The sequence below is a fragment of the Callionymus lyra genome, chromosome 6 (assembly GCF_982586985.1).
Source record: "Callionymus lyra chromosome 6, fCalLyr1.hap1.1, whole genome shotgun sequence".
NCBI classification, from domain to species: Eukaryota; Metazoa; Chordata; class Actinopteri; order Syngnathiformes; family Callionymidae; genus Callionymus; species Callionymus lyra.
In genome coordinates, this window is record NC_141823.1 from 30,845,353 (window position 1) to 30,861,403 (window position 16,051).

At 38.6% G+C, this 16,051-nt stretch overlaps 1 protein-coding gene across 4 annotated transcripts in view; it reads left to right on the forward strand.

The window, feature by feature from the left end:
• LOC148078172 (calcium-activated potassium channel subunit alpha-1a-like) overlaps positions 1–15,716 on the forward strand; it is an 85,013-nt gene extending 69,297 nt beyond the window's left edge. For 2 of the 4 annotated variants that reach the window (XM_087792736.1, XM_087792735.1), the window contains exons 20-30: positions 785–878; positions 6,627–6,750; positions 6,846–7,070; positions 7,723–7,915; positions 9,580–9,693; positions 10,127–10,219; positions 10,978–11,108; positions 11,847–12,041; positions 12,839–12,957; positions 13,022–13,243; positions 14,083–15,716. In XM_087792736.1, the coding sequence (XP_087648862.1) occupies positions 785–878; positions 6,627–6,750; positions 6,846–7,070; positions 7,723–7,915; positions 9,580–9,693; positions 10,127–10,219; positions 10,978–11,108; positions 11,847–12,041; positions 12,839–12,957; positions 13,022–13,243; positions 14,083–14,104 (1,532 nt within the window). In that variant the 3' untranslated portion in view covers positions 14,105–15,716. The remainder of the gene's footprint in view (positions 1–784; positions 879–6,626; positions 6,751–6,845; positions 7,071–7,722; positions 7,916–9,579; positions 9,694–10,126; positions 10,220–10,977; positions 11,109–11,846; positions 12,042–12,838; positions 12,958–13,021; positions 13,244–14,082) is intronic. The other 2 variants (XM_087792739.1, XM_087792738.1) reach the window with 1 other exon arrangement.
• The last annotated feature ends 335 nt before the right edge of the window (positions 15,717–16,051 follow it).

The window sequence follows — 16,051 nt, forward strand, 5'->3', positions numbered from 1 at the left end:
TGTACCCGCTGGACAAAGGCGCGCTTGGCACTCAACAAACAGCACAACTGATGCATGTGCTTGCCAGGCCGGAGTGGTTGCATGTGAGGCATTCCTGACTAATGAACTGACGTGTGCAGCTGTCAGCTGTGAAACATTAAATATTAAAGAGGCACAGAAAGATGTAAAGGGCTAGTGTGCCGGAGCAGCTTGCTGCCACTGGAATCTCCCTGTTCTTCTACTTCCATTAGGATGTCACTCCAAGACATGCCGGCTGCCCTGAACTGTGGTCTGTATCAGAGTAGTATGACACCTGGACTTGAACCCTTTAGTGAGTGCCTGTGCTAAACAAAACAATTGAGCCCATTATTAATTTAATAATGGCGTCATTGTGATCTCAAACAAGAGTTGTTAGATAAACTACTGAGCAACTTGTCCTAGGATGTACCTGTTCAACAAAATGTGTCACTTCCTGTAATGAATATGATGTCCTCCAGGCAGCAGGGATGACTATACATCACTCTGGCAGGAGCATACACATAATTGTGTTAGTCTAAAATGCACTTAGACTAGCAATCTCAGATGAATTCACTCTAGGAACAAGAGCAGAATTCCAGATGTTTACAGGTCATGAGCTGGAGTGAAGAAGTTACAGACTTATATCTGTAGAACCACTAACGCAGCCTAACCAGGCATTTGAGTGAAAAGGTCATAGAACTAATGTTCTAACATGAAGCTAGTCAAGACGTTTCTATTCCGGTTATACAGTATAACTGACTGATCAATTGAATTTCTCATTTTTCAGTTGAAGAAGACCAACAGACTACATCATCACCAAAGAAAAAGCAGAGAAATGGTGGCATGAGGAACTCTCCTAACTCATCACCAAAGATACTCAGGTATGACATCACTTCCTGCAGGTCCAGACGTAGAGAGATCGAGTTACTAAAGGAAGTCTTTGTTAAAGTTGCTTTAGTGATTTCCAAACTCATTGTGTCAAATGAAAAAGTGTTAAGTTTAGCTTTCATTCATTGAACTGTTTTAGAAACAAAGAGTGCTTTTAATTGACACGTATTACATTTATTTTGAAATTATAGTCTTCATTACAATCTACCTGCAGTGAAGGACAATGAACATCAGTCATACAAATCACACACATCAATATGTTAGCTATGAGCTCCAGCAACAATATGTACAATTTAGTAAGTAATTAAGTAACAGTTATTTGTAAAGCATATTATTTGACCAATATATCTAATATGGTTAGCTAACAGCATCCACAAAACTATATATCTTTAAAGCCTTATCACCTTTAGCATGAGAAAGAATAATAAATAAATAATAATAATGATGAAGAATTAAATGTTTTTAGGTAATGCTTACAATAATTTGGAGGGCATTTGAAATACATTGAAATTTCTTCTCACTCTTAGTGATAAATCAAAGTTAAACTAGTTAAATCCTCTCATGCATGTACAATTTAATAGTGATGGGCTGATGTTTTATGAAACAGTACCCTCATTCAGCCACCCAGGGGCACTCTAATCTGTAATCTTTGGCTCTTAACCAGTAATTCAACAAAACCTCATCAACATCATTTTCCAGGTTTAAACTTAGCTTTGTTTGTTAAAAGTAATCACCCTACTTTCTTGCACGGAAATTCTGGAATAGAAGTGAGACAGAAGAGCTGCCTGCCATGGGGGTTGAATTAACATCCGGCGACCCCGGCTCTTAAACAGGCCTGGCACTAATGACAGCACCAGCCCATCACAGAGTTCTGCAGCACAGATAGCCCAGGGCTATTCATCTTTTGTCGGATCCCTGTGCGCTGGTCTCAGCACGTAAGACCACAGATAATAAGCAGCACCACAATGGAAGCTACCTTGCTTTTATCTTGTCCCATAACATTATCCTAGCGCTTATTGATTTTGACTGGAGATAAAACTGTTACTCAACACTGGCGCCATTACTTGGATGATAATATTAATAGTCAGTGTCATTAAGCTCTTACTGTGTTGGGCCGCTGGGATATTCAAGCAGGCTGATGTAAATAATCTGGACAATTCTGTAGATACAATGAAATGAAGTCACGTTTAATAAGAAAGACGTTCAATCATCAATGTCATTCGATCCCGTACAGGGATATCGATAAACAATCAATAGAGAACCCAAGTGGACCCTTTAGGCGTGTTTTAGGTTGTTCTTATGATCTTCTTTTGATCACCGGCCATTGTTGTTCAGGTGGTTGTTTGAATGGGTTCAAAGCTCCGGGTTCACTGGCTCTAGGTGATTTTATTCTCTTGGGCCCTCACACTGAGGACTTCTAATGCAATAGCCACCAGCTAAATATCAACCCTGTAGAGGCCATTCGTCTGCGTGCCAGGATAACAAACACACGTCTTTCACAGGTGGATATGTTCTTGTGTACTTGGGGGTCTGGTGACCACAGAGGGATTGACTGCAGGTAGCCTCAGGGAGACTTTGCTACAACATGCGAAGAGAGGAACATCTGGGTGTGTGCTGTATCAAATGTGTTTTTACAGGACTCGTGGCCTCTAGGTCTTTGTAAATAAGTAATGATCAACAGATTGGCTCTGGATGTTGAAGAGTAAGAGCCTTTGTCAGGTCAGATTGGATAATGTAGTCAATGTAACATCCACACTACTAGAGTATCACTTTAGATAGCTAGCAAAGAGCATTTTCTACAACCCAAAGCGTCTCCCTGTTTTGTAGGTTTCTGGTCATTTGTGCAGGTATGAACATATAAGCTTAAGTTACCCTGTTGACATTAATAATCAATACTGAATTATTAAGTGTTTTCTAATGCCGAATTAAGTTGCTAAAGGTCATCATGAACAAGGTTCATATTATGTGAAAAGACAATATATACTGTATATCAATCAATATATATTGAATATATATAGAAGACTGCAGAAAAATACTGCCTGGATTACAAAAAACTCAATGGCGCACTCAACAATCAAAACTATGAAATGCAACCAACATCAGTCACTTCCTACACATGGACGCAATCAAGTTGTCGGCCAAGAGTGAGTCAGCCATCGACTCGGCCACTTGAGAGTTGCTGACCAGGCACCCTAAGTCCAGTGTTCAGAGGAAAAAAAACCTGCGTGGGATGAACCACCGACAAAAGAGCCCTGAAACAGTGAGACACCTAACAGCAGGGTGTAAGATGCTGGCAGTTAAAGCCTGTATGGTCCACCACAATAAGGTATCCGGTATAGAGTACAGAAACATTTGCGCAGAATACAAACTGGAGACCTTGAGGTTAAGATGGACAGCACCTCCAAAGGTGATGGAGAATGACTGAGCCGAAATCTTGTGGGACTTCCAGATAATGACTCAATGGTGACGGCCAACCAATCAGACGTTGTACATCATAGATAAGCAGCAGAGAAAAGATGTTGTGGTCGATGTGGCCATTCAGAGAGACGCAACATTAGAAAAAAGGAACACAATCCATTAAATTAAATTTTGTATTTATACTTAAGTTATTTAAATAATTTAAGTATAAACCTCGAAATATAAAGAAACCAAAAATATGTATTTTAGTCAATCACTTAAAACAGATTTCAAAAGACCAAGAGGATGCTAAGTTGGAATTGATTGTGGGACGTCACATTGTGTTTGGTCATGTCGAGATGCTCCGTGACACACGTCATGTCTGCCATCAGCCTACAGACGGACTCTGTGGTGCAGGAGAGTGACAGGCCATTGTGGCTGACAGTGAGCGATAGCTTAGCTGGCAGAGCTTCGGCTCACCCGTCATCACCACAAGGACAAACTGAAGTGACAGCATCACCACTGAGTGAGTGCTGAAACATTTGACTTCTGATGAAATATTAAGATGAGGTGTAAAACCACTAACCGCTCTCACTCTATTTGTCTATGAATCATTCAGGCAGAAAACAAATACTTGTAAAATCTTGAGAAGTTGCAACTGGATTGTTAATTTTTATCTGTGACAGAATAAAAAAAAAAAAATTGTAAATGATGAACAAAGCATTTCTCATGGTTTGTAAAGTTAACTAGCTTCAGCCCTACCAATTAAGCTGACAGTTTAAGTCAGGAGTAAAAATGTATCTGAAGCATTTTAATATCTGCAGATGAGACGTTTAAGTGTTTATATCATCTTATCAGTATTAAAGTAAATGATAGATTCCCAAGCAGCCTTGATGGCATACACTGAAGTGACATAATCTACAGCCCAGATAAATACAGCAAAATCATATGCATTAGTTCAGAAACTGAAGAAATTAGTTTAAAAAAATCTTCATCAGTTTAAGTAGATTAATGTGGTTGAAATAGTTCATTTTAAAGCATTTTTAAATATATTTATTCAAGTATAATGGAAATGAACAACCTAAAAATAATAGCGATAGAAAATACACTTCAATGATAGAAGGGTAAATGAATAATTTATGCCCAAGCTGTGTAACAGGGACACTGTTGTAGAAGGTGGGAATGAAGATAAATAATTGTTAAAGTTTTTCAACAATATTCCTAAAATCATACAGTAAGTGCAGCTTGTTTTGGCTTATGTTTGCTTACTTTTGTTTAAAAGTTCTCTTATGTCATAGATTTTCACTTGCTTAATAATCTGTGTAATGGCTGTGCTCTTTCACATCAGTGCTGCTATGACAGAAGGAAATGAAAAAAAAGAAGACATTATCTTCTGCCTCTGTTGCTCTTGAAAGGACTTCCAGGTCTCGCCTCGGGGGTATGCGAGCCCAAAGGCAGGTTTTTCGGCTAGAGTCTTGTGCAGCCTGAGGGATGGTAGTTACAGCTGACACTTTCATGCATTCTTAAGATGTTACTTAAGGTAGCATTTTTCCAAAGCACCAGCCTGGATTATGAAGAGATGCCCTTCTTTGGGGAGAAGGCCTGAAGTATTTAAGAGCTTTTGTGGGGAGACAGAAGGCTGCTGTCTTTGTTTTAGACAATGATGTCAGGTATGAATCTGCCACAGACGCTTTTACTTGGGTTTTATAGTTTGAACTTAGTGCCAACAACATTATGACCATCAATATTTTGTCCTCCAGTTTGATTACTCCTATATTATATAAAAAGAAACGCATCAGAACTTTGTGAAAACAAAAGCATTGTTAGAAAACTTTGCAGAGAGGGAACAGCTATAGGTTCAATGTATCAGATAGCAACTTCGTCGGGTTCTAAAGGGATTGATCAATGAGCAAGTTTGTTAGGAGTAATTGACGTGTAACATAATAATGTAAGGTGGACCACATTGACGTCTATGTCACAGGTATCAGTGAAACTACAACAAGACAGAAACCACAGATACCGCTGTCGGGGCCACTTTCATGGTCAGTTGTGGGAGATGCGGCTCACCGCAGCTCTCAGTCAAATTAGTGAATGTCGTCCTGATGCTCTGTTTTAAACATTGATGTCCTCAGTTTTTCTTCCGCAAATGTGATTGGGCAAATTGCTAAAATATTTAAAGTCTGGTCTGTTAAAGCTTTTACCACGCACCACGCTACGTCAAAAGCTATATGCAGTGAGAGGGCGTAATTGCATCTCCGTGCTCATGCCAGTCAACGCCGCATGCTGCCGCCATGTCTTTCCGCTCTGCTGCCACTGCTGATGTCACACCGCTTGATGACATGGCAGTCTGGCTGGCATTTGTGCAGATGGCCTTTGACAGGAGCAGAGAGAGGGAAGGTAACTTTTTTCTGAAAGGTTTTTTTTTAACTAGTTAGATTTTCTGTATCAAAATGGATGGAATTATGAAGAAAATAAGAGCACATATTAGATGAAGGCAGCATGCTTTTGATCTAAACTACATTAAATCACTTTTAAAAAGATTGGTACCAATAAAAGATTGGTAACAATAAAATAAAGTCAATAGAATGTGAATAAGTGTGTCCATCTTATTTTCTAATTATTTAAAATCAAGATAATGTATTCAAAAATAAAATATATACGTTAGGTGTACAATTACTAATAATATGAAAACAAAAAGGAGTTTACCAAACCAGGAGTGGAACATGGATATTGAAAAGAAGAAAGACAAACTATGGGAAAAGACAGAAGAGTGTCAAAAGTGAAAAATAAAAGAGTAGCTCAGGGAAACAAGTATTAACCAGCAGAAAAAAGAAGAAGGGAACAACAGATTGAGAATACAAGAAACGAGCGAAGTTGACCTCGTACACAGCACCGGTACTTCCAGGCCTCTTGATGCTTGATTAACTCCAGGTACTTGCCATCAGAAAAGATGACAGAAACGAAAAGGGCAGAATACAAGAAATACACAGACAAAATAAATATAAATAAATAAAAAAGCGTGAGTTGATAAACTTTAACCTTTGTTCTTTTAAACTGATTAAAATGAGATTATCACATTTTGCCTGTCAACCAAGTCTTTAAATAAGAAAATTAATGACAACAACAGGCGGTAGTAATAAAAGGTTTTCTTTCTTCTGTGAGCATGGAACTTTACAAATGGTAATGTCAAGTAATGTCATGAGTGCAAATGCTTGGCTCTCTTGTGAACCCACCAGATGATCCCTGTGACAGCTTAACTTGTCCTGTTATTAACTGTTATTAATGTCTATTTAATATGTCAATCAATCGTCCATGTATTAATGTTTTTGTTCTGCTTTGTTTAGACATGACCCGCTCCTCGTGCCAGGAAACGAGCAGATTGAAAGTATGGATGAAAACGTGAAGAAGTATGACTCCACTGGGATGTTCCACTGGTGCTTGTCCAAGGACATCGAGAAAGTTGTGTTGGTAAGACTGCTCTTCATCTGTCCCTGACACTTGTCCTCAAGGTACATACACACACCATCATCAATCCAACATTCATTTTTACTCTCTGCTTTCAGACTCGCAGTGAGGCAGCCATGACAGTTTTGAGTGGTCACGTGGTTGTCTGCATATTCGGAGATGTTAAATCCGCCTTGATTGGACTTCGCAACTTCGTCATGCCCTTGAGAGCTAGCAACTTCCACTACCACGAGCTGAAACACATAGTGTTCGTCGGATCCTTGGAGTACATAAAACGGGAATGGGAGACTCTTCACAATTTTCCTAAAGTCTCCATTCTGCCTGTAAGTAGGAGTAATGACCGATCAATAAAATTGTTAGCTTCATTTTTGACCAGAATGATAACTTCATATGCAAGTTAATGTGATAGTTCACCCTGAATTCTCATTTTCTACTCACCCTCATGTTGACTGAGGGTTGGGATTATTTTCATATTCTACGAGTTATGTTAGTCAATTTTAATGTAGCGACTGTAGCTCAGGTTTCGTCATCATCAATTTTTTTCATTGAAACACATTGAAAATGTCGGTGCGCATGCCCAACATTTACTCAGCTAGCCTAGCATCTTCCATTAAAAACAAGTATAAAATTTAGATCTATTTAACTTTTTTAGAAAAAAATCCTCATGTTGAGGCTTCAATGCTTGATAGATATTACAGGCGAGCACCATGGAGGTATTTAAAAGTTAAGTGAGTCATTTTGGAGGCAGATGAACCTGAGCTCCAGTCACTACATTAAAATGAACATAAATGTTTGCCTATATCTCTAAAAAGGAAAAGAATACTCTGAAAATAATTCCAACCCTTAGTTGACATGAGGGTGAGTAGAAAATGAAATCATGAAATTTGATTTTTGGTTAAACTAACCCTTTAAGACATGTTTTTTCACTGAACTATATGCGCTGTAAAGGTAACACGAAATCCTTCTCTCACAAAGGGAACACCGCTGAGTCGGGCCGATCTAAGGGCTGTCAACATCAACCTATGTGACATGTGTGTCATCCTGTCAGCCAATCAGAATAACATCGACGACGCATCACTGCAGGACAAAGAATGCATCCTGGCGTCACTTAACATCAAGTCTATGCTGTTTGACGATAGCATTGGCGTCTTGCAGGCTAATTCTCAAGGTAAGGGTCCCGGTATCATAGTTGAGTGCACCGCCCAGGAGCGACAGGGCCCTGGCACACACAATATTCTTCACTGGGCTCCGGCTGGCTGACCTGGTGTCACTACGTTTGATGCTAAACCCAGCTGACTATTCCTCAGGTTACTGTAGCAACTGGTTTCCTCTCTAACTTTAATTGGTAGTAACATGCGTTGTGAAGGCAGCCTGGCTCTACCTGGATTTTTTTGGGTTGAAACATTTATCTTATTTAATCCTTCAATCTTTATTCTGCTGTGTTATTTTGCAAATGTTACTTTACTTAGACCATTGCAGAATTACATTTACTGACCAGATGAGAGACTAAGGGTCTTGTATCTGAAGGGCAATCGTCTTACCACCAAAAAAAGGGCTTTATTTGAATTAAAGTTCACCTTAAATGACCACTGGAATTTAATTGAGAGTTCCTGGATATTAGGGCTGTTATTTTGGGGTCCATAGCATGCATGGAAAAATATAAAAGAACAAACAAACATCCATACATGTTTGAGTAGGACATGGATTTTTTTTAAAAACATCCTGTTAAGAGACTTAAGTTGAGCCGTAAAGATCAGTGTCCTGTTTACGATATTACTAGTTGTAAAATCACAAAACACACAACTACCGCCCTCCATATCCTCGCTACTGTCAAGTATATTGACAAGGCTCATCTGATCAACTTCGTTGTTTCCCTTTGCAAAAAGGTTCTATTTAAACAATTTAAAGTTCCAAATGACTCTAACTACTTTTTGTCATTCCAACTACAACTGCAATAATATGTGATGTGTCTCTCCCCCTCCGTATAACTTTAGAGTTTCATTATTTGACCAGTAATAATATGACGTAAAACCTTAAAGAAGCATACCATAGCCCTCAACTGGGTCAATCAGAAAAAAAAATATATATATATTAGGATGTCTGAAAATTAAAAATGAACAGTGTCAGTTGTGCTTGAGTATTATTATATAATCAGATATATTATTTTTATATTGACTGTAGATATTGACTGTTTCGTTTTTTTGAAATTCAGGTAGAATGATTCCACCAAGTTGAATTTACACATCATTAAGAAAATGTTCATTATTTCACAAGAAGGTCACTGATGCTGTGGAAAATACTCTTAGAAACCGTTTTGACCTCGAAAGAGAAGAGACTTGCTGTCAATATTCCTGCAATACATGTATGACCCTGAATTTGCCTTAGTCAGCAGTAAGTGATGGATGTCAAAACATGGCCATGTATAATAAATTCAGCATTGTTGATTTAATGTGCTTACCTGTCAGTCTGAGGAAAGCAATGAATGTCAAGTCAATTTGAATTCAATCTTCCGTCACTTATTTTCTATTTCATGGCTCCATATCCATCATGTTTTTTCCCCTGCTAGTGTAAAAGGTTTCTTTCTCCAGGTGCACGCAGACGAAGAACAACAAAATAAGCGGCATGTCACATTTATTATATATGGGCTAATATTGGACCTTGTCAAGCACACGCTAACATCACGCTCAGCAATTTAATGGCCTGCCAGGTGCTTGGAAGGGAGGAAATAGCCTTGATGCATTAGTTCTGCTGATGTGACTGGTTGTAGCTGCTGATGATCTATTGAATTTTGCATTAACTGGTGTGCTTCCTGTCATGTTGGTGACCGTTTAGGCTTCACGCCACCAGGGATGGACAGATCTTCACCTGAAAACAGCCCGGTGCATGGATTAGTCCGACAGACTTCTGTGACCACTGGGGCCAATATTCCCATCATAACAGAACTAGGTGGGTTTTATTATTATGGTTATCGAGAATCTATAATATTGTACCCAACTGTTAGAAGAGAAGGACTAATTACATCACACTAAAAGTCAAAAAGAGTGTTTTTTATAGTATAATGGTTTATTTTTCAACCAAATATTTAGCAAATTTGAATCTCAAACCGCGCTGTCCCAGGTTGAGCATAAATAAAAACAGATGAATTAAGCATCAGTAGAATATTTAGTTTCAATGCACATCCCATTCTTAATTAATGAACACATGTTCGAGCTTATGCATGCAGAATTGTACATATTAGACATAAACTATTGTGTGCCTCATCTTTTTGTGAGCCAACAGGGTTGCGCTTGTTTTCATAGCCCCTTAAAGTGTCTCTTGATGTGTTCCCCGCCCTCATGACATGCTCCAGTAACTGTTTTCTCCCCTCACACTTGTCTAGCACCATTAGCAAAGCCAGGCAAGAAAGTACCTGTGATTTCAATCAGTCAGGATAAAAGCAGTGGGACCAGCATACAAATGATAACTGAGCTGGGTAAGATGTAGCACTGTTCTCTGCTGCAGCTGCCTCCACATCAGCTTCTTTTTGATTTTTTTTTGTGCACCAGAGGCTCGGTACATTATTACCATGGCATCACTTTGAGCACATTGTAGTCTTTGGTGATATTGCCTGTCCTGTTTTGGCCAGTTGTCTGAAAATCCTAACTATTCTTTCTTATGTTTTGTAAGAATTACAAGGCATTTGATCCCGTTCAAGTCCTTGTGGCTGTTTTCTTAGCTTCTTATGTCAGATCACACTCTCTTGCTCTCTCTTTCATCTGCGCCCAGTTGATAAAAATGACATTTAAGACTGTCTGCTGAGAAGACGAACTTCTCAAACACATTTTTACGCCAATACTTTCCTCCAGCTATTGCATGATGGTTTGTTCTATCAGAATTGTCTTCAGAGAAACTTCTGGAATGCTGAGATACTTTATTTTGACATGCATGTATTACTCAGAGGGCCTCTCCTGGATTAACAAGACAATGACAATTGGTTTCATGGATGATGACTATGTTCCATACTTTATGCATGGTGTCACAAGTGTGCACGGCGCAGCCAGATATGGAATGTAGAGTAGATTGCAACAAGACTGTTATCACACTGAAGTACTGAGAAATTTGCTCTCACTTTACAGTCCATATCTGAAGCCTTCTTCCCTTCCCATGTGCATCTCAAACATGCTCCAGCATGTCATCCATGTTGTGTTCACAGTCCTGGATGCAAATATAATGATTGTTTCATTCTTGCAGTCAACGACTCAAATGTTCAGTTTTTGGACCAAGATGATGATGACGATCCAGACACAGAGCTGTACCTGACTCAGCCATTTGCCTGTGGGACAGCGTTCGCCGTCAGTGTGTTGGACTCTTTAATGAGCGCCGTAAGTCACCATTGATTTCGCCTTCCAACCCTTTCTCTTGATTTAAAGGGCTTTTGATGGACATCCTTGTAAGATGGCTTATCAAACTGAGCAGTTATCTAAAGCTGTCAAAAAGATTGGGCTCTTCTGTCAGGACGTATAGCAGAATTCTTCTGCTCTCCAAATGTTTTCTTATTGGATGGAATAGAGATGACATGAAAGTCAGTCGTTCTATGTACGATGGCTTCATTTGTCTGCCTTTCAGTCTGAGTGAGGTAAGAACAAAGCTGCCTTCGAGTGCGCTCCAGTGTCGACAGAGGTAATGCCACGTAATGGACAGCTCTCATCCATCATCAGAGTCAATAGTGCTGTCAGCAGCTGAAGGAAATGTCACTGTGGTGAACTAGCTAGGGCAGACAAGGGACTGACAGGGAAGGAACAAGGAAATACCTACTCTTAAATCAACGTAATGATAGTTAAGAGTCAGAAATAACATCTGTCTATGAACCTCCTTTTTTCATCCTGAGAGGTTTTAGCCAAACTGTGGACTCTTTGTGATGGAAGTGAGAGTTCACTGCAGTAATTGGATTGTCTTTTCACTCAGACCACAGTGTGATGTGACGCTCGAGTGAGCTCAGATAGCAATGCTCGCCTGCCACTTTGACAAGCTTCAGTTGACCTGGTAAAGATCCATCTTGTCTTCTCTGTCTCTCTCTCTCTCTCTCTCTCTCTCTCTCTCTCTCTCTCTTCCTCCTCCAGACATACTTCAATGATAATATCCTCACCTTGATCCGGACACTGGTAACCGGTGGAGCAACCCCAGAGCTGGAGGGGTTGCTTGCCGAGGAGAATGCACTACGGGGCGGCTACAGCACACCACAGACCCTTGCTAACAGGGACAGGTGTCGCGTGGCGCAGCTGGCCTTGTACGATGGACCCTTCGCTGACCTGGGGGTAAGAAGATGATCTTGTCACCTTCATGGTTTGTCTTCTGCAAGGCTAACAAGCAGCTGAGATCCTAGTGTGTCGATGCAACGTCACAGATGACAGTAATAGAGTGTAATGACACATTTTCTAGACTATTAATATGAAAAACTGAATTAAATATACTACAAATAAGAAATCCTCTTTCCTCATGTGAATTCATTTACTAAAGCTAGACATATTCTATTCTTGTGTGAGTACATTTTAAACTCACTTTAATTTTAACTTGACAAAAAAGTGTTTCTTAAAGGCTAAGAGGTAGCTTTTAGTGCATGAAATAATAGCTACACATCTGACTATACAATGACTTGTCTTGGCAAGTTGTCTTGTGATGTAAAATGATTTCTCTCACATTTTGTTGCTGCGATAAATTATAGGCGAACACTTTATAATAGGGAACAGCTATTAACTTTTAATAATCTGCCTATTTATATGTGTATAAAAAAATTAGCCACTGATTAACCATTATAAAGTGCTTATGCCTTGTTCATTGTGACTTTTTTGTACCCTTAACAGCACGATCATTAGAAGTTCACTTTGGACTTATGCCTTAATTACTGATAATTAAAATAAAATAAAAAATAAATTAAATTTAAACTATGATGACGACATATTATAGTACAATCAAGTTCTGGTGTGGGCTCTCATTGGTCCTCGCTTTAACTTGCTGTGCGACTTGACAAGTTTAAAATGTAAGTAAGTCATAACTATTTGCAAAGCGCCTTACACAAACTGGAGCCAATATTGCATTTAAATCATGTCTGCAGGATGGTGGTTGCTATGGGGACCTGTTTTGTAAAGCCCTAAAAACATACAACATGCTATGTTTCGGCATCTATCGGCTGAGAGACGCTCACCTCAACATGCAGAGCCAGTGCACTAAACGGTAACTAGGTGTTGCACAAACATCTAATGCGACATCAGCTCACCTCGTCTGTTCCTCCCCTCAGGTATGTCATTACCAACCCGCCATATGCATTTGAGCTGGTGCCATCGGATCTGATATTCTGCCTGATGCAGTTTGACCACAATGCTGGCCAGTCTCGAACCAGCCTCTCGCATTCCTCCCATTCTTCCCACTCTTCCAGCAAGAAGAGCTCGTCCGTCCTCTCCATCCCTGCCACCAACCGTGCTAACCGAATAAAGAGCAGAGACCCACGAGACAAGCAAAAGTAGGATTGACTACTTTTCCATATCACTTACAAGATACAAGCAAAAGTTCTATATTGTTAAAAAGAAAACATTTTTTTTCACTGTTCATCAAACTGGCCACTTTGTTCACACACAGAAATTCAAATATGCAACATGTGTAATATGTTTTCAGTTGTCCAGGTTTAAAGTAGGAAATTTAGGGATATCAAATTTCTCTTTACAACTTTAAATGAATTGTTTCATCCTGCATTAGTTACACATGTGAGACATTTTTATATATTTAAATATATATTATATTGATATTAAATAAGCCCAAAGTATTCTATTATTCAGAGAAACATTTAATATATAATTATAATCACATTTTAATGAACAGGGTTTATTTATACTAAATAATAAGATTTTCGACAAATAAAAAAGATTTTAATTGGAATTATGAGCAAAAAGAAAGCTGAAGCTGATGTCTCCAGTGGATGCTGCTATTAATTATAGTAAATGACACATTTGTGAGAATAAGAAGTTAGAAATTGTGGTTACAGTCATGGGTTAGATCCACAGAGTTCCACTACTTCCCTGCACGAAGCATATCTTTTAAAATGGATTTCATTGCATTTTTTCTGGTGGGTTAGTAAAAGGGTTTACCATTCTGAACCAGAGTAAAACCAAGGACATGCTTATTGTGTTTCGTAGTTGACTAGTGAATACTTTCAGAGCTTTAATATCTCTCTTTATTAGTAGTAAGTATTTAAGTTTAGTTTAAGTAAATTAAATACCAGACTTGGTGGTGGCTGGCCCATAGAGGGCTCTGTGGCGCCGACCTGGCAGTGTTATTTTATTTTTTTTATTTTTTTTTCCACAGAAAAGATGCCGTGTACAGATGAACCTATGAGTAACCGCAGAAGCTTTACGCTCTCCATCAACCATCCTGCTCAGTCAAGATCAACAAGCAGCTTGATTCCACCCGAGAGTTGGAGAGGCAGAGGACGAATGCTGAACTCAACACACAGTGGAGTTGCGTTGAGAGATCTTTTCAATTTCATCAAGAATTACCACTCACTGCTACAGCAAACATATTGTATCCACTTATATAGACAATCAGCTGCTGACCCGACTCCAGGACAATTCTGTTCTGGAGAATGAAGGTCATTGAGAGGAAACACACACAAACACTTACACACAAAACACAAATAAGCAAATTAGTTTGAAAAGTGACATTAACTATTATCGTGCAATTATAAAAGTTGCCTTTTTTTAGCTCATTGATGAAACCCATACTCTGTGTTGCAAGTTTATTGTGTATAGTTTGTTGAACTGTGTATTTACATTCAAATGCGATTCCCGCCACAATGGCAGCGTTAGCGATCTCTTTGCCATTCGGAGCTACTTCACAACATTTGTGACTGTTATTACAGCCTGTGTCTGCATCTGAACGACACCAGGTTCCAGCCTTATATTTGTTCATTGATATCAGTCTTATCTTTCTTTTGCCTTTTCGTGTTCATTGTTATGTCACTGACACGATCTTGGATCTCTTATGCGTATCTGCAATCTGAAAGAGTATAGTGTAAGACAAATATATTTCTATATTTTTCCATTTCTAACTATGATAGAGCTGTTTTGTTGTTGACATTATCTCAGACCAAAACATAGACAGACCTACTTTAAAAACACGTGACATGACTCATATCTAAAGCCACATATCGCATGAAGTGGGCAAGTCCTTCTTGGCTGAAAGCACTGCCTGGCACAGGATCGTTCTGGAGGACTCGTTTGTTGTCCTCCACCTTGAATCTTAAATCAACAATTCAATCATTTCATGAAACAAATACAACTATAAAAGCAGCTCTATCATAAAACAAGATGTACATGTTTATAGTGATATATTCCATCCTCCTGTCTTATTGTGGTACTCATTCATATTCAGCTTTTGTTTTATTTCCACATCACACAGAAAATTCTCTTTGACTGTATTCTGGCTTTTTCACTTTAACTTATGGAAAAAGATTCTGAAGTATTCTGGGATTTGTGATTTCACCGCCCTCCTGCTGTAGTTCTACTGATGTGCCAGGCAGTGCTGAAGCCAACGAAGGACTCCGGAAGACCCACTGCTGCGAAAAGAGGCTTCTTTTTATTTATTCATTTTTTACTTCTTTTTTCGTTTCTTTAAGTCAAATTATGTGTTTGAATGATGTGCATTTGGAAGCTGTTGATTTAATGGTGGATGATCATGAAATAGTCTTAAAATAAGTGACAGTTTATATTATTCATGGGACCTTGGACGAGTTTTATGTTTCATGTCTTTTCTGTGTGTTTTCATTTAACAATTATTCCTTTTAGAAACGTCCTGTTAATGGAGACATTCAAATCTAGTTTTTATGACATTGTGTTATTTTGTTTCAAAGCATCAAAAGATCCATAATAAACACAACAAGCTCCTGAACGTAATGTTTTGTACAAACTGTACATTTTCATTTTGTATCTGCACCAATTAAATCTCATGTTTTGTCTTCAATCTTAGTCTCTTTATTGTATTATTTAATGCCTGCATGACTTTATAATATTATCTGTGACTTTCATATAATATACCCAAGTGTGTGTCAATGTTTGTTTAAACACATTTTCAGTGGGTTAGCTGACCAATATTTGTATTTGTCGTAAATAGATGTTGGACCTCTAATGTACTCATTAGTATGTGTCTGTCTGTACAAAACTCTCTTTTCATTTAAATATTTACATAAAAAATGTTTTTAAGCCCCGCTTTGAGGAAAATGAAATCTAGTTGCCCTTTAACACCTCTTTTGTGACCTTTGGTTTTTAATTTACCTTTT